This window comes from Octopus bimaculoides, chromosome 11 (assembly GCF_046866305.1).
Source record: "Octopus bimaculoides isolate indiv1 chromosome 11, ASM4686630v1, whole genome shotgun sequence".
NCBI classification, from domain to species: domain Eukaryota; kingdom Metazoa; phylum Mollusca; class Cephalopoda; order Octopoda; family Octopodidae; genus Octopus; species Octopus bimaculoides.
Window position 1 is genome coordinate 38,258,724 of NC_142938.1, and position 26,445 is coordinate 38,285,168.

The 26,445-nt window shown below is 37.5% G+C and overlaps 2 protein-coding genes and 1 long non-coding RNA gene across 10 annotated transcripts in view; 2 read left to right on the plus strand and 1 right to left on the minus strand.

Annotated features, from left to right (window-relative positions):
* LOC106869955 (uncharacterized) overlaps nt 1-6,377 on the minus strand; it is a 130,463-nt gene extending 124,086 nt beyond the window's left edge. Inside the window, exon 1 of one of the 3 annotated variants that reach the window (XR_016243642.1) lies at nt 6,295-6,377. The gene's annotated coding sequence lies outside the window, so the exon portion shown is untranslated. Of the gene's footprint in view, nt 1-5,455; nt 6,213-6,294 lie in introns of those variants that run through there. The other 2 variants (XR_001409471.3, XM_014915900.3) reach the window with 2 other exon arrangements.
* The window catches only part of LOC128249071 (uncharacterized), a 61,183-nt gene extending 45,496 nt beyond the window's left edge, over nt 1-15,687 (plus strand). For 2 of the 5 annotated variants that reach the window (XR_016243644.1, XR_016243643.1), the window contains 2 exons: nt 4,494-4,531; nt 15,491-15,687. This is a non-coding gene — a long non-coding RNA (uncharacterized LOC128249071). Of the gene's footprint in view, nt 1-4,493; nt 5,220-15,490 lie in introns of those variants that run through there. The other 3 variants (XR_008265173.2, XR_008265171.2, XR_016243645.1) reach the window with 2 other exon arrangements.
* Nucleotides 15,688-22,151: 6,464 nt separating this feature from the next.
* LOC106869953 (uncharacterized) overlaps nt 22,152-26,445 on the plus strand; it is a 38,623-nt gene continuing 34,329 nt past the window's right edge. For both annotated transcript variants that reach the window (XR_016243646.1, XM_014915897.3), the window contains exon 1: nt 22,152-22,271. Coding sequence is in view for 1 of the 2 variants with exons in the window: in XM_014915897.3 (XP_014771383.2) it covers nt 22,266-22,271 (6 nt within the window). In the remaining variant the exon portion in view is untranslated. The remainder of the gene's footprint in view (nt 22,272-26,445) is intronic.

The following is a 26,445-nucleotide window of genomic DNA, read 5'->3' on the forward strand; positions in this document are numbered from 1 at the left end:
ACTATAACCTCAGTATATGACAAATGTTTAGTATGTAGGTGCTATATATTGCACCTGAAAGTACTTAAATGAACTTGGAATTATACCTCAGAATCTGCTATGTGTGTGGAATATATGAATTACCATGCTATGCACCATACATTAATGTGTAGCTTTATGTTGAGCACTCCAAACCATATTTCAATGTACAGCTGAGTGTGCAGTGTATAAATGTCCATGCTACACACCATACTTCAGTACAACTTAGTCTGGAGGTGAGGAAGATGATTTAAACAATTTCCTTAATGATTTTAATTCTTAAAACAGCACTGAAAACAATTTTGCCATACAGTATATATAAAGGGCAAATCAGCCAAATAGAGTGCACACTTCTGAGTTATACCCATGGATAGGAGAGTTGACAAAATGAGCTAATGAAACATTCAATTATATAATGCACCTACTAATATAGAAGAGCATAGGCAGTTAGGTGGACAAAGCCAAACAAACCTAAGTGATTAAGTGCCTTGGACATGAACACAGCACAGTGTTGACCTGGATATAAACTGTTATCTTTTCAGACAGTTCACTAATACTACAACAATCAAACCAATTACACATACTGATACACACATGTACATATATATATGAGGTAAATTGAATTGTTGTGGTGAAGAGATGTTTAGAAAGATTAACAAAACCTTTTCTGTCCTCATGCCATGGCCAGAGAGCATGACTTCTAGTATGGCATACCTAAATGCATAGGGACTTTGTGAATGGTAACAAACCCTAAAACTATAACCAAAAGAGAAGCTGAACCATAGTCTGTCATACTGATTTGCTCATCTGAACTTTCATTGTGTATTGATAAAGAAGTTTGTCGATCATATAAATACTGATATCTATCAAAACCTCATATTCATTTAGGGCAACAGAAGATAAATAGCCTATTTTATATTTTTCTTAAGTGTTATAGCAACAAATTAAGTGAAATACCTCTAACTGAGATTGGGAACTGAGTCTCAATTGGTGCTAGTTAGTTATAGTAGGTATATTTTTTTGATATACAAATATCAATTTCTTAAACTGAAAGTTACAAACCTACAGATAAAAAGAATGAGATAGTGTGATATTCGTGCTGTTTGCAACCAAATAATAACTGGGAGATATCATTCAATAAAAACCCAGAGTTGAAGCAAACACTACTTATTTGACTATTAATAATATGACCAAGAACACCCTACAGGGGTACTTTCTGTATTCTGGCAACAAATACAGAAGGGTGTTGCATAAAGATGAAACCTGCTTTTCAACCAGGTGATTTGGGGTTCAGTCCCACAGTGCAGCAACTAGGGAAAATGTCTTCAAAGGCAGCTAAAGCTTTGCAGGTGGATTTAGTAGAAGGAAATTGTAAAAAGCACATCGTAGATGTATACATGTTTCTATTCTATATTTTTGAGATGAGAAATTATGTACTTTATTTATAATGGCCGGATAGGTGTCCTCATCTTATTTGTTGTTATCACATGTTCGCTGATGTACCCCACAGCCTTCATCAGGTGTTCAGGTGGAATTTTGAATCCAACCTTTTATTTGACTAATGGGATACACTGTTCTCATTCCTAAGCTATATTGCTGATGTTATTTTTCTGTTGATATTATTTTTCAAGTCCCTGCCTGGGATTGAACTTAGAATCAGAGGGTTAATAGCTGAAACATTGTGATAACAACAAACAAGATGAGGACACCTATCTGTCCATCGTAAATAACGTGTGTTTGTTTAAATCTGCACTTCTGCAAAAATCACTGAGCTTAGTGTGATATAGCTGTCTGTCATTTCCCCTATCAACAAGAAAGCATCCAACAGCAAAACAAAGGCCCAATAATGTCCTTTTCTAACCCATGCTGGCATGAAAAAAAAAACAAATAAACAAATATATTTAGTTGAACAACATCAGTCAACTGAAATTCTCTAAGCAATAAGTAGACAAAGACTACTTGTAGAGGTATTTAAAATCTAAACACAAGGGAGATAACCTCAATAAAATCAGCTGATTAAGATTTCTGAACAGAGTGGATTTAGTAACTGACATATTTCAGTCTCATTAGACCTCTTCAGTAAAGCATATTCCACTCATTTGTTTATATTAACATTATGGCTGAGGGGAAATATAGTCAGTTGAATAACTGATCAACTGAGATTATTCAAGCAATTACTAGACAAAAACTCTCTTTAATGTTGTTAAAAGTTCAAAGTTAATTAGCATTTTGCAATTTTATTCAAACTAATTACAATTAGGGCATTGTAAAACAGAGTTAAGTTTTCAGTTAGAAGTTACTGCAAGTAAAAATGTAAACTTTGTCAACCAACTATTATTTTATTAATGCTATAGTTTAAAACAACAGAAATATAATGGAGCCACACGAGTACTCCTGTATGGAAACTCTCAGTCTTTCTGTACATGCAAGTTACTCAGGTCATTCTAATGGAGTAGTCATCTAATGATTATTAACACTTCTCATTTGTACTGTCTTCATATTCTAGCATGAACCAAATTTTAAATTTTTCAATTTTATCCCTACTGGTGGAGACGTGGATGTGTGGTAAAAAGTTTGCTTCCCAATCACATGCTTCTGAGTTCAGTCCCACTGCATGGCATCATGGGCAAGTGTCTTCTACTATAGCCTCGGCCTTGTGAGTGGATTTGATAAACAGAAACTGAAAGAAGCCCATCGTGTATGTGTATATATATAAATAATAGTGTGTATGTGTGTGTCTTTATGTATGTGTTTGTCCCCCACCACTGTTTGACAACTTGGGTTGGTATGTTTATGTCCCTGTAACTTAGTGGGTTGGCAAAAGGAATCAATAGAATAAGTACAAAGCTTTACAAAAAATAAGTACTGGGTCGTTAAGTTCAACTGAAAATTCTTCAAGGCTGTGCCCCAGCGTGGCCACACTCTAATGATTGAAACAGGTAAAAGATAAAAGACAAGGCTTGACTGACTTAATTGCTGAACAGACTCAGAGGAGGGATTTAACAAAATTTACTGTTAGGAAAATGGCACAAGAAAATCATGTCATCAGGAACATGTCCCAATACCTCATTTCACCATTTCGTCCTACATCTTCTTTAGTCTTTCTCTTCTGAATGTTCTTTCCACTTGGATTGACACTTCTTTAACCAACTCTTATCAATACTGACATATGATACGTGTCAGTATCAATACAGATTTTTCTCTAACACTTTGCGGCTAATTCTTTTATATATACATTTATTTTTGCACATCACCTCTGATCTATCGTTCATGCATGCTAACATTATACACATCCAACAGAGTGTGTTCACTTCATTTCTTTCCAGCTTTAGAATATATTCTGTATTCAGTGCTCAAGTTACACTATCAAATTTCATTCATGTCATACAATCTGCCCTTCATTCAGAGAAAGAAATTGTTTGTTGCAGTCATGGGTAATATTGTTTCTGACTTCATGCGATTTAAGTACAAGATCAGCAATTTTGAGGGGAGGGAGTTAATCGATACCATCACCGCAGTACTTTAGTAAACTGACCCCAGAAGGATAAAAGGCAAAGCCAATTTTAGTGGGGTTTGAATTCACAATGTAAAATGCCAGAAGAAATGCTACGAAGCAATTTGTTTGACACTAATGATTCTGTCAATTCATTGCTTGGTAATATTACTAATGAATATAAGCTGACAGAATCGTTAGCACATCAGGCAAAATACTTAACAACATTTCTGTCTTTACGTTCTGAGTTCAAATGCTGCCGAGGTCGACTTATCCTTTCAGGGTCAATAAAATAAATGCCAGTTATGCACAGAGGTTGATGTAATCAGCTTAACCTCTCCCCCAAAATTCTTGGCCTTGTGCCAAAACTTGAAACCTTTATTAATATTACTATTGAATACTTAACTCCTAAACAGAGATTTCATTCTATCTTCATAACAGTGATTTCTTTGACAAGGCAATTTACATATTTGTAGGATAAGGAGTATAGGGAACAGAGATATGTATCTGATACTTATGAGGTCCAGTAGGATTTAAACTCAGAATGTAAGATGTACTATAATACAGCTACAGGGCTGGCTCAAGGTATTGGCAACTCGGGCAGTTGCCCGGGGCGCCATGTGCTAGGAGATGCCAAGAAGGGCATGACAAAGAGAAGGAAATTTCCACGACCGTCAACTTGTACATGATGAAGTTCTGCTTGCCAGGCGCTAGTAACCCTCTGTACAGCTGAATGATGTTCCTATCCCACTGAACGCTCGAACATCACAAAGTACTTATTTTTCCCTCTTTACCCATACATATTAATGAATGCACAGAATATGGAGATGATATCAGATGATAAAGACAAAAATTCATGTGTATTATTAAGCAAACCAGCTGTATATTAAGCCAGGTGGATATAAACAAGCTAAAAGTGTATTAAGCCAGGTGTGCATTAACAGGTGAAGGGATGATTAATAGATATTTTTTTTTGTTTCAGCCCAAAAGCGGTGACCATGCTGGAGCATCGCCAGTCACGTATGTTTTTATTTATTATTTTTTGCACCTGTTTTTAATATCATTTGTATCTAGTATGTCACATAACACATTTATTCACAGTGCTCTGAGATCAAATGCCGCCAGGGTCCACTTTGCCTTTCATCCTTTCGGGCTTGACAAAATAAGTACCAGTTAAACACTGGAGTCGATGAAATCGATTTATCCCTTCACCCGAAATTACTGGCCTTGTGCCGAAATTTGAAACCATTGTTAATAATAGTAGTTGAAGTATTGTTGTTATTGCATCGTCTCCTTCATTCAAAGCTGACTGATCGTAAGAAAACCAGTTTTCCAGTAATCATGAACAAACAACACGGTGAGGATGAAAATGTTGACGCACGGGGAAATGTTTGAAATGCCTCCCCTCCCTCGCAACACAGCAGTTGGCGCCGGGTGAGAGCAGCTACCCAAGGAAGAGACAACTGAAGTTTGGCTGTTTTGAGATTCACTGTCTGGCTGTTTCCATACATTTTTGTATATATATATATACATACTAACATACATTTTTGTATATATATATACATACTAACATACATTTTATATATATATAGATACTAACATACATTTTTTATATATGCATACATACTAACATACATTTTATATATACATATATATACATACTAAGATATATTTTTTTATATATATACATACATACTAACATACATTTTTTATAAAAAAAACATACATTTTTTATACATCTATACATAGACTTTTATATTATACATACATACAATTAAAACTTTTCCGTTATGTGTTTTTGCCATATTTAACTGAGTAGTGTTGCTACATAACGTTCTTTTTATTTTGCTAAATGTCGCTTTGGCAATGGAAAAATCGTTAACACTGTTATTATTTGTATGTAGATCAATGAACGAAAGAGAAAGTGGTTTGTTTAAATCCTACCTTTTCAGATGTACCACTGACGCATTGAATCAACTGTTGCTGGCTGTAAATAAATGGAAACCAATAAGCAGCCACAGAATGTGGGAGATACAGGCTTTCGAAGAAAGGCGGTGGTGGGTATTTTTTGAAATATAATAATTAAACCGAAAACACAAGTGCCTCTGGAAATGGTTCGAGAAGAATGTAACCATATTATTTATAAGATGTTTGGAAGGCGCCACCTACTGACAGGTGTGCGAACGACTGAGCATAACTCTGAGAAGACGAAGAACCTAATAGTAGCGTTAAGGGAGAAGGGTGATAAGATATCAAAGAGGGGGAAAGCGATGATGGGGGTGGGGCATGAAATAACGTTAGCAGCTTGTTTAGGTTGACAACTGAGATTGTTTATGTTTTTATGGCAAGGAGAAGACGAATGAATTAGTTTTAACAGAGATATTGCTAAGAGTTTCGTATGTGGGAGATAGAAAAAAACCCAGATAGTTTGACGATTGAAACATAAATGAAATAGTTAAATAAAAATTAGTGCACCGATAAATAAATAAAAAATGCTAATATGCAGTTGACTCAACATATTCGACTTGAAAAATAAAAACAAATAAAGGATCTTGTTAAATTCTTTCCCAAATAAATAATTATCATTAATAGCATCGTCTCCCCTACCACCTATTCGAATGACTATTTCTACTATCGACAAAATGACTAATATTATAAAGATGCAATTTCCTTCTTCTTAAGAGATTATAAAAAATGTCATTTCCTTCGATACTCTCTGTAATCTTATTCATGTCATTGCTGACGGTTTAATATCTCTGAAAGTCACCAACTTGCGTTCTTACCAGTTCTTTGCTTCTATTCTTTCTACCGAAATCAACATCACATTTTTATGCCATCACCAGTTGCCACGAGCAGTTTTTCTGATGTTTTGTTATTGTTTTGATCGTGTGGTATTCCCACCCCGTCTCTTTTCCACCTGTTTAACCTCTTAACAGACACGTTTTTTTAAAAATTTCCATGCAAAAAAAAAATCATTTTTATTTTTCTATTAATATTTGTTTTGAATCTGTATGTAAGAAAGAATAAATACACAAATTATTTTGGATCAGTTATGATTTATTATGAAATTACAGGTAGAAATGATAGTTAATGATAGAAAACGGGAATAACATCATGAACGAAGAATTTCAGGTTAGAAATAAATGACAGATACCAGAGTACAGTGAACGTATATTTTCGTTCAAATACATATTTACTAGACATCTCTGAATGAAAATATACGGGATAATATGTTAAGAGGTTAATTTCATTTTCTTTTTCAATTCTTTTTTTTTTCTGGGACATTCCTTTGATATTGGTTCCTGAGTGTCGGTATGAGGGGACGACGTCATTTGCCCTTTATTTCAGCTTAGTCTCTTTATCTGTCATGATGGAAGGTTGTGTGGGTGAATGATGTGTACCCATATCGAAGGATTGCCCTTATCTTTTAAGCTTTATATCGTAGAGCTTATTTTTAATTACATTCCCAACACATCTCACCTTGTCCATCAGCCCTCCTCCAGATATTGTTCGTCATAAATACTTTATACGTTTGTTCTGCTCTATAAGACACATTGTCTCATTATACGAATATCTTCGGCCACCACAGTTTCCCATTGGGATCTTATGAGATAAGAGTTTTACATTGAAATGTTCCATGTTCAGTGCGCACCGCCTCATCTCATTCTCTTTACACACACACACACACACACATATTGTGTGCTTTCTTATAAAGAATTATCAATTCATATTGTCTATAGTGTGTTAATAAACTTTCTTCGAATTCTAATGACCAACTCTACACAAGGTTATTTACGTTATGTGTGTGTGTGTGTGTGTTACGCGCGAGTATATATATGTGTGTGTACGTACATACATACATACATACATACATACATACATACATACATACATACATACATACATACGCACGCGTGCGTGCACACGCGCATAATAGTTAAAACAAAAAAGGAATCACTTGGCAAGAAAACCGTCATGCTATTTATAAGATGCTCAAGTTCGTCTTAGAAACATTATAAGCCCCCGGTCAAGTCAATATACTGGACCTTACAGTAGTTATTGACAGCAAACCACAGCCTACATAGTTTAGAAATGGGCCCCTAGAACCGTGAAATCCCTGGGTGTTGCCCACTGTACTTCTGCCTTCAGAAGGCACTGAAGCCTCTATAACGATGACACCTACCAACAGATATGCGAACAATTTAGCGTCTATCAAAATCTTCAATGCAATTCACAATAGAAAAGGAAAAGAATACAGTAATCCCTCGACTATCGCGGGTGCTACGCTCTAAAATCTCCTGCGATAGGTGAGAATCCGCGAAGTAAAAACAGTATTGTACTGTATCTTTTTTTAATTATTTTTATAATTTGTATATATTTATTTTATTATAAATGCAAAACAACACCACGGAGGAACCGACGTAAGCTTAAATAATAAATCGTGATGGGTGAACCGCAATATGCTGAGGGATTACTGTAATAAACTGGCCTTCCTGGATATGCTAACAACTCACACAATGTGGGTTCCGTATATCGCAAGCGTATATTCACCGGGTAATCCTTGGATATCGCATTAAGAAAGAAATCATCTACGACCTACAACATCGAACAAAACTCAAATGTAGTAACCCTGATACTTGCCAAAAAAAAAATGATAAAAAGAAAGACTTTTCAGGGTAACAACTGCTCTACAAGCATAACATCAGCTTCTATTAATAATGGTTTCAAATTTTGGTTCGCGGCCAGTTATTTCGGGAAGAGGGTAAATCGATAACATCGACTCCATTGCTCGACTGGTACTTATTTTATCGACCCTGAAAGGCAAAGTCGACCTCGGTGGAATTTGAATACCGAACGTAAGGACGGACGTAATGCCGCTTAGTATTTTATCCGGCGTGTTAATGATTCTGACAGTTTACCTTATCAACTTCTATAATAATGCATTTAAGATCTTTTTCGCTCCAAACAAATAGCAAGGAACTCATACGAAAAAAAAAAATTAAATAATGAAAGAAGATAAAACTAGGACACAGTCTTGTATTATATACAACACTTCTTAAACCAGTGATTATTCATCCTTTTTTCTTTATACACCTTTTTTTCAAAATATTTCCCTTTTCCAAGATTCAAAAGGTGCAGTCAAAATAATATGCATACAATGTGTGAAAACCTTTTTTTTTTTTTGTATATTACTCCATATTTACATTTTTGTCGTCGTTTTATCAATTATCTCAATCCTTATTATTCTCATTATACTACCTGTGTAATCAGGGATTACAACGTATTTACCAGTATTCAATCTTCCAACCATCACCCTTTCTATTTCCTCCATCTCTCCCTCTCTCCCTCCCTCACACTCACCGCTATTCATCTTTATTGTGATTTTGTTACTGTCTTTCTCACATTACTCTTTCTAGTATTACTCATTATATTGTTAATATGCATTATTCTCTCTCTCTCTCTCTCTCTCTCTCTCTCTCTCCCCTCCCCATTACTCTACACCACTTTTATTACTTTTCCAACACCTTGAGTCCTACTATCACTCTTTCTTCACCATCACGCAGCTCAATTTTTTTTCCTATTCAACTCCTTTATCAACAAACTAGATGTAACTGCTTATCACAGCCTCTCTCCCCTTCTCTATCTGTCTGTCTCTCGCTTTCTCTCTTATTTCCTTTTTTAACATCCATTCTCCAATCGCTCAATTTCTCCCGTCATACTTTCTCTTATTTCATCCTCTAACCCTTGTTCTCTCTATCATCACTTTCTTCTATTCATCTATTGATCAAGTTAACTTCGAAGAATGGAATAGAAACAATCTTTAATCTTGCAGAGAACAAGTAACCTCTCTAGTGTTGCAACCGCAAAAAAAAAAAAAAAAATACTCCCAGAATATTTTGTAAAGTGGCTGGCATTACGAACAGAATCCTGTTCGTAATGCCAGAAGCTAAAAATGTTACAAACGAAACATTGATCTTTGGACATTGTGGGAGGACAGTACATCTACATAAGAAATTATTCGTCAAATCTATACCAGCATATAAAGCAAATATAAAACGATGCTGATGATGCGGAGGAGGAGGGTTTTAAAAATTTAACAGCAATAGAAAATGTGGATGGATTTTAAGGCTTGAATAAAGATAATTTTGTTTTTAAAAGTATTTCAACAAAGATGAAGTAGAAAAGAATGTCAGGGTATTGTCATTCCTTTTATTCAGGTGAAGATTGCAGTTAATGATAATCTGTTGCTGTTGTTGTTGTTGTTACTGCTGCTGCTTTTTTGGATTTGCAAAAACGTTAATAAAAAATGGGTTCAATATAGTTCATTTTCCACTTCTAACCCGTTTCGTTAGATTTTCAATTGCAACAAATTTGCAAAGCCTGTCTAACAAAGATATATTGATACTTTAGCAGTGAGGTTATAAAGTCTCTCTTGGTTTACTACAGAAATGTTGCGTACCATTATATATAATAAGTGCTGCGTGTTAACTTTTCGAAATAATATACGAAACTAACTTTAAAATAACATCGAGACCTCAACCCTCTGCTAAATTATACAGTGGACCAAATAAACACATCACGGATTGTATTGGTTGTATAGTTAATCCATCGTTAAGGTAATTCAACTCTGGCCAGCGTTGGTTACAAGTGCTTCGTTATAACAACAAGAAAATAGCATGACGCGTGTTCTGGGAAAAATACCTCACCTCACTGTCTTAGAGGTTTTAACCCAATATATAGACAAACATAGGCTCCAGCGATGAATCAGATTATTTGTTTGAGGAAATATTACGCGCAATGTGATTGAATCCAAGATCCATATCCCGCGCACTACCTGAACAATCAAAATACAACACTCAACCAAACGTTCCAAACTCACATGATAGGTCAAACGACTAATCATTAAAGATTAACATGTGGAGCTTCCTTGCGAATATAAAAGGCGAGGCGAACATAAAAAATCAGAACAGAAATGAGTCTCGCTACAATGCAAATAGAAGCCAAATATGTTGTCGCCTTTGTGTAGGAATCATACAGCAGAGCAGGTCGCGTATGTTCCGGGTGTGCTAGGTGTGCGCTGTACACCCATCGAAAATGGCAAATTCATTATTGAATATTAACCTTACTCATTAATTTGATCACAAATCTTAATGAAAAATTTTAGTTATACCCCTGATTGAAATTTAGTGACATTGGGTGTGGCAGCACACCCAATACAACAACCACCATACGCCACTAGCAAAGGCCAAAGTTCTCTGGTCACAATAATTCTAATGGTTTCCTATTAAATCTAACTCCACATTTTCTTGAATTTAAGAAAATATCAGCAGAATTATCTTTTTAATGCTGTCAAATGTTGGAAACTTTCATTTTTGACAAATTTTCGAAACATTTTATCTTTTGTCACCAGCAACAAGAACTGGCTGGTTCTCAAATATTACAGCACTTTTAGATTGATCAATCTTTTCTAATTTTCCAGATTGCATATGGAAGTTTCCGAATATTTTGTTAATTTGTTCGATGTTTTGTATTCTTTCCTTGCATCTGAATATTCTTCTTCTTCAGCTGCACAAAAATACTGTAGCGAGATCTAGGATTCGAACCGCATTCTCTAACTAACAACAGAAGTGGAAATCTTTGAGATTTGCGTTCTTTTCTCTAGTTATCAGCAGTCTGGTGATAAAAATCTTTGCAAGAATTGAGAACAACCAGGGAACATACATCTCACTTCTCCTTACGAGCAAGCCAGACGAGGACAGAGCTTAAGCAAGGTTCGGTGGACTCGACTCATATCTCCTTGTATCTTGGTCCAAGATAACCAACGTCAGTGATTAGTAGAAATTATCGAAATAAGACAATTTTTTACATGAAATAAATTCGAATACAAAAATATTTTTCTGTTCTATAACACATTTGTTGAGTCCTGAGTTGTGATTGGTTGAGTGTTGCGTGGGAATTGGATCGAAAGTCCAATCACGTTGTGCGTATTAAATATTCTCAAACAACTAATCCGTATGTGTTCTGGAGCCTCCTTTTTCCCACATAAATTGGTACGACAAATTATTTACGAGTCAGAGGAGTGAGAGTTTTCAACGCTATTCTCGATGCACGCCTGGATAGCATAGGTTCGAACGATAGGAAATGCAACATAAGCCTCGTCGATCTGCTGAATCGATTTAGGCTGGCAGATCGATACTGACTTGATAATCCGAACGTTCCAATGTAGACTTGGACTAATAACGACGGATCAATCGGGTCTCACATAGACAGGGTTATAGTTAATGCTAGAGATAAGTCTAGTTTTAGCTGTCCACAGTTTACCTATGTACTCTATATGGATTACAAATTAGTGACGTGTGAGTTGCATATAGATAAGGTCCATAGACAGGGATCTGGCTATTGGAAGTTGAACAAGTCCCTATTGGATTGCGAAACTTACCGGAGCCAGATTAAGGTGTTAGTAATGAGGACATTAACCGGCGGTGGAGGGCCCTCAAAAGAGCCATTCGACTTGAGTCGACTAGATTTAGCACGCAGTTAAGTCTAGAGCATACTAGAGTAGAAAGGGATTTACTTAAGGCGTTAGAAGAGGTGGACCGACATCTCAATGCCAAACACGAAGGATGCAGAGTTCGGGCTAAATTACGTGCACTGGGTCGCAAAGGTATCAAAGTTGTCGGGTGGGCTCGCTCGGTAGAAACCCAACGCGGTGTGGATGCTACGATAAGGTCTGTGGTTAACGAACATGGACAGGAGAGCGAAGGACAGGAGTAGGTGTGCAAGGCCTTTCACGAGCACTTTGCTGCGTTGTTCGGGAAGGGCGGTGCGCTGGACCATGGGGATGCCTTCAGGGATTTCCTGGCCTGCGGCCCGCGTTTTTTGGCGCGTGACGCTGAGCGCTGTGAAGGGCCGATCACTGCTGAGGAGGTTATAGAGGTGCTTTCCGAGTGTCCCGGGTACAAGTCGCCGGGATTGGATGGTCTACCTTACGAATTTTATAAAAGTATGCCAGACTTGTTCGGGAACATACTGGCCAGTGTGTACGCGAATTGGCAGCAGAATGGGAGAATTCCCAAATCTGTGAGCCGAGGAGTGGTGACACTGATCAGGAAGGACCCGAGCAAGGGGGATGGCATTAATAATTTTCGGCCTATCACTCTGCTAAACCCAAAGTTAAAGATTTTGGCTAAGGTGCTAGCCAAGAGAGTGAGGATTGTCGTAGGCGACCTGGTGGGAGAGGTACAGATATGTGCTATCCCAGGAAGGACGATACATGACAATCTTCATCTCATTCGCTACACCATAGAGAGGGTTAGTAAAGTCCCTGGCAAAGGTGGGGCACTGGTAAATTTGGACCAGTCAAAGGCATTCGATAGGGTCGACCATCGGTATCTGGCGGCGGTCTTCCGGACGGTTGGACTGGGCCCGACTTTCCGAGGCTGGATCGAAGCTTTGTATTGCAACATCGAATTTGTCATCCGGGTGAATGGGTTCTTCTCGAGCTAAGTTCGCCAGGGCTTCCCCTTCTCCCCGATTCTGTATGTATTGGCTCTTGAGCCACTACTGCGGAGATTGGGGACTATGGGGTAAGACCCGCGTGATCTGTGTTACGGTAGAAGTGCGACGCCATATGTGGATGATGTTACCATCATCGTGTCTGATGAAGGGCAGCTACCTCGTGTAGAAGACGCCATCAAAAGTTACGAAGCAGTGGCAGGGGCAAAGATTAACCAGGAGAAATCAGACGGCTTGCAACTCGGCACCTGGCGTGGAAAGTTGATGCCTCCCAACAGCGTCGTCGGACGCTGGACGGAGGGCTCGCTTAAGTTGCTCGAATCTGGTTTAGACCAGATCTCCAGGTGGAGAAAAACTGAAGCGAGGTGACTAGTAAGGTGACGGGATCTATTTCAAAACGGGGGCACCAGTTTTCATTTATGTTTTATGTAGTATTTTTGGTACCGAAAGACTTTCAAACTTCGTATACTTATCTATTTTGTGTTATAGAACAGAAAAATATTTTTGTATTCGAATTTATTTCATGTAAAAAATTGTCTTATTTCGATAATTTCTACTAATCACTGACGTCTATTCAGTTGAAAACAGTTAGCGCTGTAACGGTGTATATCGTATTAATCCCCTAACCCTAACCTTAACCCTAACTAGACTGTTAACCCTAACCCTAAAACTAACCCTAACTCTAAAATTGTTACACACATAGATACGCACAGCGTAATTTATTATATAAACAATATATGCGTATAAATTACGATTAAACCGGATGAAATATGTCACAGGGAATAACATTTTTATGACCGCCCAGTAGTAACTCTACTCAGCTGAATAGACGTCAGTGATTGGTTGAAATTACAGAAATACGACAACTTTAACATGGAATAACTTGCGATGTACGTTTTTTTGTTAAGAAGACTAAGAGTAAAAGATGTTTTATATGACACATTCTACCAGTGTCCCAAGTTTCAAAGTGTTTCGTTAGTGTTTCGTTAAGAAAATACTGGTGCACCCGTTTTGAAATAGATCCAGGTGACGACCATAACCCAGACCTGATATTGGGGGACGTTATCCTTGCTAGGAAGGGCCGAGGTTTGTTCAGGTGTTTATAACATCTGTGATAATCTACCGCCTAACCGTCGTGCCTTGCCCCGGTTTGTGACTGACCAAGTTGGAACGGATCCTTTTCCGCATTTTGTGGACAGGGAAACGCCACTTGTGAGGCGTTTTATTTGCTGCCAGAAACCGTTAAAGGGTGGACTGGGGATGCCATGGCTGATGATGAGCAAGTATGCGTTGAGGCTGAGGCATCTCTGGCGCTACCTGGATGGTAAACAGGTGGTTACCGCATGTCAAGCAACTTCTTCCACAGTTGAAGTCCTTTAGGGACTTAGGTACATGGATCAAGCGGAGACCTAGGATGGGAGAATGGCAGAAGGAGTGTAGACAAGCACTCACTCTGTTCTCCCGAGCGAGCAATACCAGCGGCGAGGCTACCACTGCGGATTTTTATAGAGGGTTGGTAGGGTATGAGTCCGACGACGTCCTGGGGGAGACTCTAGGCTTCGATGAGGAAAAACCGACCAGCCTGTTCAGGAGGACATTCGGGTCGGGATATCTGGGTTAACTTCCAGAAATCTTTGGCTTGGTTGTGCTACCGATTGGCCTTACCGGTTCGAGAAAGGTTGTCCAGACACGGTTTTGACTCCGCCCCCACATGCTCGAGGTGCGGGCGCGACAGTGAAACTTGTGCATGCCTTCGTACACTGTGAGGAGCTGAGGGAGTTGATAGCCTATGTCGAACAACTGATGTCAGATGCAGAAAGAGAACGGCTCTCGATTGAGTCTATCGTTAAGATAGTACCACCTCCCTCCCTTAACAAGGAAAGGAAGGCATCTTTTCTCTGCGTAGTAGCAGTACTGAAAGCTACAGTATGGATGACACGTGCGAAAGGGATTGAGACAGGCCACTTTATCTCCAGACGCGGGTTGGTAAGTTATTTTAATTTCCACCCGCTAAGAAAGATCCGTTTGGAGAAAAGGTACCTGCCTCAGAGTGTGTACGGAAAAGGATAGAAAACTGTGGAAAGGAAGTTGAGTATGAACGGGGCCGTGCTAGTGTAGCCCGTCAAAACGAAAAGAAGAAAGTAAGGAAAAAAAAAACAATAAAGGAGAAAAAAAAGGGGAAAAAACCGGCGGGTTAAAAATGAACCCATGGACTATATAATTCTGTTTACATTTTTAATTGCATTCTCATTTTCGATTTGAATTGTATTTTTATTTTTCGATTTATCATTCCGATTTCACCCAAATTTTAAATGATTGTAACCCCAGCCCGCCGTAAGATTGTGCTTGTTTCGTCCCCGCCCCTGTTCGGTACCTTTTATATATGCCTTTCATAGGCGAATAAAGAAATTCAGAGGGGTGAAAGTTATACAGATTCTGCAGTTTTATTTCTTTTTTTTACAGAGAACAATTAATATAACGGAGATGCACTTGCATAGCAAGTGACCTGATCTGAGATCGTGTGCTGGAACGAAAACAATTGCAGCGTGGAAGGTGTTTATAAGCCATTTAAAATAACACACAAAATCCGTTAGATTCACTTCAACATTTAAATTTAATTTGTCAAAATATTTTCGTCGCTTTGAGACCACGACCTGTTCACTGACAAAATTCTGTGCAGCACAGAATTTTCTCAGTGAACAGGTCGCGGTCTCAAAGCGACGAAAATATTTTGACAAATTAAATTTAAATGTTGAAGTGAATCTAACGGATTTTGTGTGTTATTTTAAATGGCTTATAAACACCTTCCACGCTGCAATTAATATAACGTTGCCTATGTAACCAACGATGACCCAGGATAAATTATCAAAACGATGGATGAACAAAAACCACAAGAGTTTGTAATGCTTCTTGCGTTGATCCACTGTACCACTTTGCGAAGGAATAAAGTCCCACTGTTATTTTAAAAGTTGGTTTCTTTTGTTAGTTCTACGAATGAACACGCAACATATATTATATAATGATATACACGAGTCTTTAGTAGACTAGACTAACGAAAATAAATCCCTTTCTCGTGATACAGCCATGCAAATATTCCATCTTACCCCAACTTCAAATAATAATAATAATAATAATAATAATAATAATAATAATAATAATAATAGTAATAATAATAACAACAACAACAGCAAAATAATAATAGTTCATACAAATCATCTGACAAAATATTTGAAACCAGATATGAATTCTAGCTCAAAAGAGAGAAAAAAATCCCTTCAAATCAGTATTTGTTGAGTTTTTATAGTGTATATCATACACTGCTTTTTGAAACGACAATACCGTTTGGCTGCATCTATTAATTTCTGCAAAAAGCTCTTAAATGCTTTCTAAATAATTGAACATGCCAAAATGTAGGAGTCACCACTTGTACTGGGGCTAGTGCTGATTGTTATTTCTAGCGTCGGAAGTCAACATTTGTACATAGAAGACGACGAAATTTGTTGAGATTTTTATAAACTTTTATTCTTTTCGCACGCATGAGACAAATATTGTGGTTACTACAAACGACAAGTGTTGAGAGAGTTTGGATGCTATTGTTCTTGGTGTAATTGTAATAGTAGTCAAAAATTAACAGCTAGTCGTAGTGTAGTGAAATTAACCTCTATCGCCATTATATACAAACAAACGTGAGCGTAGTAGAAAGCAACTCATTCCCTGTCATCACCTGACTGACTATTCTTTGCGCGGGTAAATTATCTCCACCCGTTCGCCTCAGGACGCAAACTGACCAACCATAGCCCCTAATAAGGTCACGTGATAGTGTTTTTCTAATGCTTCTCTGGAGCCTACCTTCAGCTATAAATAGCCTGCTAGATACCCGGCAAATTCGTCGCGCCCCAGATCGCCTAGATCTGGCCGCTAACCACACACACGCGTAACACAGCAGCAACCAGTTTCCAGCGACGACATCAACACCATCGTACAACTACGAACTACAAGCATCGCCCCCGACGTCGCCAGCAGCAACACGACTCTACGTACTACCAGCATCGCCGCCAGCGTCAATATGACTCTACACGTACACAAGCTACCAACCGCTAACCGCAGCTTTTCAGCCCTGTTTGTGTGATTTCCTCGCCACGAAAAATAACAGCCAAGAACCCAGCCTGCGAAGAACATCTGTATTCAAGAACCCGGCATGGAAGACCTAACATCACGACGAGTAATCGCTCTGCCCTAACGCCTTAACTTCTTATATACAGACACTTACCACTGTGTACTCTAACAAAGAACTGGTATCTTAAATCCTTATACGTGCTACTGACTCTTTTCTATCCGCTGTATCTCACGCATTCACATACATTTATTACTTGCACATACTCTTTTGTTTACATGACGGCCAGTCTTATATTGTGTTTTAATGTGTCGCATTCACACACACACAGACATACGATTTAATGCTCCAACAAATTCTACTGTTATACATCTTCATCGGTTGGTTCAATATCGTCTTCCTTACTGGCATTTACGAATTCTCTATGTTATAGAATTATAACATATTTATCATCTTTATATTTTTGTGTTCGACCGTGTGACGCGTTTTAAAAAAGGAGCCCTGTTTTTCCATTCGTCACCATTTCTCCTTTTGGTTCGCACGGTCGTTCTTACAGTTGTGCTGTTGTCGATAGTTCGTTATGTTGATGTGATTTCGGTTCAGCCGCTGCCCGTGTCTGTTCACCGTCTGCCTGCCGTTTCGTTTCATGCTTTCTCTCTCTCTCTCTCTCTCTCTCTCTCTCTCTCTCTCTCTCTCTCTCTCTCTCTCTCTCTCTCTCTCTCTCTCTGCTACATCCGAAAGCTCTTTGGGTGATGGTTGCGTGTGAGTCGATTTATACTGATTGATGGGCTCAGAAAGGAGCGTGCTAAAAGTCGAAATTGTCACTGGGGCCTATTCCACGTGAAGTCGTCACTGGTCAGATTTTGTTGATCACGTAGGTAACATTCCAGCGAATCGCGACATCGGGTCATTGCTGAATATTCCTGCAACAATGACGCATCACCTTTGTAACGTAATGAGTTTACATAACGAAGCCGTTGCCCACACTGAATTATATAGCATGTCTTAAAATCTTTGAGGTGAACTTGGCCATCAAGTGTAAAATGTCTTTGTAACAAACACAAAGTAAGCCAATCACATATACAACAGTGACAGAACACGAACAATCAACCAATTGGTTAGCAATCCTGTACACTAACCGCTTGGCCAATATATTGTCTTCAACAGAAATAAGAATTTATAGAATTGAAAACAAAAGAAAGGAAATCATGAAAGAAGAATTGGTGATTTTTCCGTATGTGTTCGGATGGAATGTTTCTGATCTGGATGGATGAGAATCTCGGTTGAGTGTGGTGATGGTTGTAATGATTATGTTGGTGACAGTGATGATTATGATGAAGACGGTAGTGCTGATGGTGTTGGTGATTGTGATGATAGTAATGGCGACTGAGTGATGGTGATGGCGATAATGATGATGACGGTGGCTATGGTGATGTTGGGACGATGAGGTTGATGGTGATGGTGGTCATAGGGGTTATGGTAATTTTCATGCGACGGTAGTGATTGTAATGTTCTTCAGGGCTATTGATGATGACGACTATGATGATGATAGTGGTTGGGGTGGTGGCAGCGGCTGTAGGGGAAAGAAGACTTGCAAATGTCACACATACGCTGCTTTACACTTCAGTACCGTCATTAATTCATTGAGTTGTTGTTTCGTCGAGTTAATTAATTGGAAATATAGACTTACAATAGAACTGATAAAGATTAGCGAGTTGGAACTTACACAGCGAATGTTAGAAAACAGATGTTCGTTATCCATGATGACAGTCGTGGTAACTACTACTACTACTACTACTACTACTACTACTACTACTACTACTACTACAGATAGCAGTGGTGATATGTCGTGATGGTAATTAAGAAACAGATAAAAGTTGGAGACGAGAGAGAGTTATCAAGTAGAGGAGGGGTGCAAAATGATGTTTTTTACTGCATTTTTGACTTTGAGACAAAAGATATTTCTTACAAGTGTTCAAGATGCCTTCCCTAAATGCATTAAAAGCGTTATAACATAATTTGATTTTTATTTCAGAAAATTATCGCCGTTCGCCTCGAGGATGTAAATGACAAATTTGGTTGGGGCAAATGAGTAAGCCAAGATAAGGTAAATTCACTACTCCAATTCTCGAGAAAACAGACTCATACACATCAATATTCAACCCTGGACATCAGAAAGACCAGAAGTGCAAAAGCAATTTTAAATATCAAGGTCAAATGAAAGAGGGTCGGGGAAAAATAGTACATGATATGAAATTACCGAAATTCGACAAAATAAAAAAGAACTCAACATAAAATATCAATAGCTTCTTCACGAGGCTGTTGCAGTAACTGGTCCTGATGCGCGATGGCATCGGTGGGATCTTTGGCACTATACAGTGTCGACCCTTTCTGGCATTAGTGTAGCTTTCAATGCCAAAATTTAGCACAATTCCTTCCAGAGTCTTCCAGGTGTATGTTACTGCATATCTCTCCTACCTTCGCTCCAGAGAGTAGAGTCTTAGCTGTTTCAGCCTTTCCCAGTAGCTGAACTGTTGCAATGAGACTGTTATACTTCGACCGTGCGAACCAAAGGAGATGGCGACGTAGACGAAAAAGGTTCCTTTTTACCATGTCGCACAGTCGAACACAAAATAAGATATATATAAGATAATAGGCTCGTCGTAAGAGATACGCGAGCCATTGTGCCAGTAAAAGAACTTAGGACAAACTCAACCGTTAGATACATAATGAGAATAAATTTATTAACAAAGTGAAACTGTTTGTCTGTGTGTGCGTGCATGCGACATATAAAATTAAGACAGTAGATAAATCAGGCCTTTGTGTACAAGAGAATGTATACAACAATGTGAAGTGACGGACAGTCGTATAAAACAATAGTGTGTGTACAATATGTGAGAGTACAAGTGTGCGTGTGAATGAGAGGAAACACAGAACATAGAAAGAGTGTCTGTAACATAGACTGTAAAAAGTCTTAAAACACTGAGATAGAGAAATACCAGTTCGTATTAGAGTTACACAAGGAGACAGAATGTTCATACGCAGGAAGTTGTGGCCAAGTAGCAGAGCTGTGAGTATCACACTATGTGTGTTGAGCGTCGAATGATGTGACCTGTGTTACCTGGTATAGTATATTCTGGCTGGTTAGTTCTGACTGTTGTTCGTGAGTAGAAACTCCACTCATACAGTGGTGAGATAAAACCGCGCTTGTTGAGGTTGGTGTTGCTGGCGACGACAAAGGTAGACAGTGCATTGGTGGTGAAGACGTCGGCGCTGGAACTGGCTGTAGCTGTGTTCTGTATGTGTGTGGTCAACGACCAAACCTGTGAGAGATCTGAAATCGAAGACAATTGCCGTCGTTGGATCGGGCTTATTTATAGGCGAAAAAGGGCTCACCGGAAACCCAGTAAAACTCTCTATCACGTGACTTTATCTAAAGCCACGATTGGACGTAATGCCCCCTTAGCAAGCAGAACATGGGGACAATTGCCGCGCAAAATAAGAACCAATCAGGATGATGGACAGAAGGGTCCAAGACAAACCGAAGGCTAGATGTTAGCAGCTTCGTTATCATTTATGATTGAATGCCCGTGATAGAGGTTTCACTACAAGACGGTCTTCTTTGTGAAGCTTCGCTGGATTGCTTCAAGGTCCACTGTTAATTTTATACTGTTGGGTGACCATAGCCGGGAGCAATAGTCCAGGTTCCCATCTCTGGTTCTGAACGTTCTCAGGATCCATCCAGCCAGTCGTCTGCACTTTGTCGCCATCCTAGTAATGTGCACTTGGAAAGAGATATCATCACTCATGTCGATACCCGGGTCCTTTACTGATTTAGGCTCTGGGATTGTAATTCCCTGTGGACCAGCGTACGCTGTAAGTTTCATATTCAGTTTTGAACGCTGGTAGTGCAGGGCTTGGAATTTTTCAGCATCAAACTGCATGTTATTATCCTCAGCCCATCTGTAAATTGAGTCCAACTCCTGCTGCAGATGTGCAACATCGCTGGGGTTCTGTATTTTCTGCGAGACTTTCGTATATTCTGCGTAGCTTGCAAGGGTGGCTATCCGGGCAGTTGAGGTCATATCTGAGAGGGCCACTATGAAAAGCAGTGGTCCCAAGACAGTGCGCTGTGGAACACCGCTCACTATATGTGTTTTTATTGAGGTGGCTCCATTGACCACTACTGCCTGACTTCTATCTTTCAGGAAGTCGTGTAACCACTCTCCAAGTTTTCCAGCTATGCCGATTTCATGCAGTTTGTGGCATATCATACCATGATCCACTTTGTCAAAAGCTTTTACAAAATCAAGGTATATTACGCCTTTGAAAGACAAATGATGGGGAGAAAAACGAAATGGAAAGAAAAAAAGAGGAATGGAAAATAAGGAAAGAGAACGAAAAGATTGATAAAAAGGCGTAAAATATAGGGAAGCTGAAGCTAAACCATAAGGAACAGGAAAGAAATGAGAGTGAGGAATGAAAAGAGAGAGAGAGAAAGAGAGAGAGAGAGAGAGGGGGGGGGAGAGATTAACGATGAGACGTAAAAGAAATAATGAACTTTTTTCTTTTTTCTTTCTTTCTTACAAATGATTTCAATACAATGTTAATTCTCTAAATGAAGTATTAATACAGTTTTAACAGAAAGATTTGGAAGTATCAGAAGAAAGTTCTCCGGTAATTTTCTTTCATGTAAATAAATGTTTATGTTGACTTAAGAATTTGCCAGCAAAATCTTATAAAATAACAATGTTCTAAAAGATGTACATGTTTGTATGTTATATATATGAAAATAAAGAAAGCAGTAGAATAGAAAAACGTAAACAAAAAGGAGGAAGGAAAACGGGAAGATGGAAAGGAAAATAAAACAGCGAGAATATTATACTCGCTCTTTCTCAATGACTTTTCTTGTTTAACAGTGAATGCGAAATCAACAGAAAATGTGGAAAGAAAGAAGAAATTTAAGAGAAATAAATAGAATGAAGAATAATTTCATACGAAACTACTGTCAGTATGGGAAATAACTCTACTATAAATATGAATATGGCATTAAGTGTTACTATAGCAACCTTTATGTGCAGCTAAACGTCAAACCGTCAGTTCAGTTGGCCGTCACTCAACATTATGACTGTAAGTTCCTCTACCAACGTTTCATATTGTCATGACAAACTCATTAGCGTAAAGTTAATTTAGTCTAAAATTATCATTGGTACAGAGCCCAGTTAACTAAGATGTGTAGAAAATAGTGCCCATCTTACTCCAGCAATTAGTGGGTAACTGTTTAAAAAGAGAAATAAGTTAATGTGTGGGAAAAAAAAAAAATTAAATAAATAACTCCAGCTTTTCTGCTTTTTATTTAGTACCTTACACTTAACTGCTAATATGCATAAACATTGAGATATTACACACGTGTGTATTTATAACATTCATACATACACACACACACACATATATATATATATATATATATAGTTTTAGGGAAAAGAACCAAGGTTCATGAACTCATCGATGAAAATCCACTGTCACATACAGAAAAATTAATAATTTACTTATTAATTTTTCTATATGTGACAGTGGATTTTTATCGATATATATATTTATATATATTTAATACTGTGAAACTTAATTTAATTTTAATTTTTAATAAATTGATTTTAATTGAGTTTTTACCTGTAATTTTGGATTTTTATCTCTAATATTATTATTATTATTATTATTATTATATATATATATATATATATATATATATATATATATATATATATATATATATATATAAACGCCTGTGTTAGAATGGGGATAGCTGATGAAGGAGATGTTCTCTATGTGGCCTGTGTGTTTTCTGTACTTGTTTATCATTTTGTCTACGCTTTGTTTGCAATGTCCTGTACCCAGATATGCATCTATATATACAGGTAGATGTAAGTATGTACATACATGTACGTATATATGCATATACTCATTTATTATTTGTATTATATATATATATATATATATATATATATATATATATACACTTCTGTTGGATCTATTTCAGGAACTGCACAATGGCAGTTGGGGTAAGAATATTAATTAACAGGAGATGGATTTGGTATTAAATCTTTTTGGGGTTCAACATATGTTTTAACCCATCAGTCTGGGTCTCTTCAGGTACATTGATAAAGAAGTCTCATTAGAGATTCTTAGTGTCAGCTGGCTTGTTGTTATATTCCTATCAAGTTAGGCAATGAATAAAAGTAAATAATATTATAGAAATGCAAAAAATTCAAATATGAACATGGACATCTTACATTCCATTTTAGATAAAATGACCTAATCAGCTTTCACTGTCAAAAAAGAAAGTAGGAGGAGAAAAGAGATTAATACTTAGACAAGTAATTTTCTGTTCGTGCATATACATACAGACAGACAGAGGAACACAGACACAAATATATATATGTATACATAGACATACACATACATATATGTATACATACATATACACACACACATACATATACATATATAGCATCCTTTTACTCATTCATAAATATATATATATAAGCATACACATATACACAAATACATACATGTAAGTACACATCAGCATATATACATATACACACACATGCATATAGATACATACATAGACCCACACACACACACACACACACACACAAACACATGAAGACAAGACACACACTCACATATATACACACATATGCAATTATACATTCACATACACATGCATACATATATAGAGATATCTATATACATATACACAGCTGGATTGTAAAGTTACATGTCTAAATACATGTTATTCAGATACAGTTCTTCTTTAGTATTTGAGGTTTTAACTCAGGGGGATTAATCCGAGTTGTGGGTGTTACGTTTGCATCAGTTAGGTATGGTTTTGATTATAGTATGTGAATGTGTGTTTAGCTGTATGTAAGTACCTGGGTAATTGTTCCATAATTGTTTATAATGTGCTCCTTTCTTAATAACATTGAGAGTGACTCTTCAGAACATAGTGAGACATATTTATCAATGTACCTGAAGAGACCCTGACTGATGGATCAAAACATTTGTTGTACCGGATCTATTTTTGAAACGGGGGCCACATTTTTCATTAATGTTTTACGTAGTGTTTTTGGTACGGAAAGACTTTCAAACATCGTATACTTATCTATTTTGTGTTATAGAACAGAAAAATATTTTTGTATTCGAATTTATTTCATGTAAAAAATTGTCTTATTTCGATAATTTCAACCAATCACTGACAAGTATTCAGTTGTTTATATTTACTCCTTTGGCTGATTAAGCAGTGTAAAGCGTATTTAATCTCCATACCTTCGTTTTATTTGCTTTTTTCATTTTAAATTTGCTTTAACCCGAACCCTAACCCTAACCCTAATCCTAACCCTAACTCTAGGGTTAGGGTTAATTGTTTCAGAATCGTTTGTTTATGTAGTCGGCACTTAATGTATATCGGCTGAATGGACGTCAGTGATTGGTTGAAATTACAGAAATACGACAACTTTAACATGGAATAACTTATGGATTTCTTTTTTTTTAAAGAAGACTAAGAGAAAAAGACGTTTTATATGACACATTCTACCAATGTTTCAAGTTTCAAAGTGTTTCGTTAATGAAAAATGTGGCCCCCGTTTTAAAAAAGATCCGTTGTACCTAATAAAAGTCTAATAAGAAATCCATATCCTAGTATTAATTAATATTATATATATATATACATATATATATAATATAGATTTAATCAAAAGATTAAATGTGGTACTTAAAATGTTTGAGGCACCAGAATTTGGTAGGATAAAAACCAAAAACAAAATCAAGAGATTTGGTGAATAAAATTTGAAGGTAAGCAACAAAAATTCAATAGGTTATAGCAGTACGTACGTTTCGTACAAACTTCATTTATTCATGTAGTGAGAACACCACATAAAATGTGCAATGAAAATGTACTACTCAGCTGCATAATGGAATTTCAATTTTAGAAAGAGGCCCAGGAAGACCTGGGCTGAGGTGGTGAGGCAAGACCTTCGTACATTGGCCCTCACCAAGGCGATGACTACGGACCGAGACCTTTGGAAATGGGCTGTGCGTGAGAAGACCCGGCAAGCCAAGTAAGATCGTTGCCAGTGCCCCTGGACTGGTTCTTGTGCGGGTGGCACATGAGATGCACCATTTTGAGCGTGGCCGTTGCCAGTACCGCCTGACTGGCTCCTGTAGGATTTTCGAGCGAGATCGTTGCCAGTGCCCCTGGACTGGCTTGTGTGGGTGGCACATAAAAGACACCATTTCGAGCGTGGCCGTTTTCGTGCGGGTGACACGTAAAAGCACCCACTACACTCTCTGAGTGGTTGGCGTTAGGAAGGGCATCCAGCTGTAGAAACTCTGCCAAATCAGACTGGAGCCTGGTGTTGCCATCCGGTTTCACCAGTCCTCAGTCAAATCGTCCAACCCATGCTAGCATGGAAAGCGGACGTTAAACGATGATGATGATGATGATGATTTTGAAGATGTTTGCAAAAAACAAGAGTAAGAGAAGAAAACATACCATCTCGACTATGCTGCTGTTCCACAGACTAGTGAATCAAACAAGAATTTAAAATCTAATTGGAGGGATAGTAGTAATTTCAAATTTTAGAGGAAGGTAGGTTAAATAGTGATGGACAGCAGGTTAGGGGTAAATCAAGCATGAGGGAAAGAAAAATAAAAAATAAAAAAAAGGAAATGGAAAGGCAATACCCTAAGGAGTGGTAAGAATTTGGAAAAATTTTAAGGTAAGGGAATTAAGGTCAAGGTATTAAAGAAATATATCTATTCTACAGTATAATTAGAATAATACAATGAAACACTAAATTACTAAGTTTAAAACTATAAGGAACAATAATAATTAGAACAAGATAAACATATCCAGTTAAAATAAGATATAAATTAATGTGGGGTAGTATTATTTATGAGTAAAACTATAATATTAATGGCCAAAATCCAAACAGAAAGAAAGGGGGGAAGAAGGAAGAGGAAAAAAGGGAGAGGAATAAAGTTAGAAAAACAGGACTAAATTAAGAGAATTAAAGCTAAGGTTTTCGAAAAAGTAATAGGTAGAAGAGACTCAGAATAACCTTGAGAAAATGTAGGAATACTATCAGTGGGTTGGGAAAGGTTAAAATGTATTCTAAGTATATATTAAAAGTTATAACTCAAATAAAATAGTTATTAGTCAGGGAAATGAGAGAAACTAAATTAAAAAATTTAGCAAGATTTACTTTTTAAAAAATATTTACTTTTTAAAATATTTAAAGGT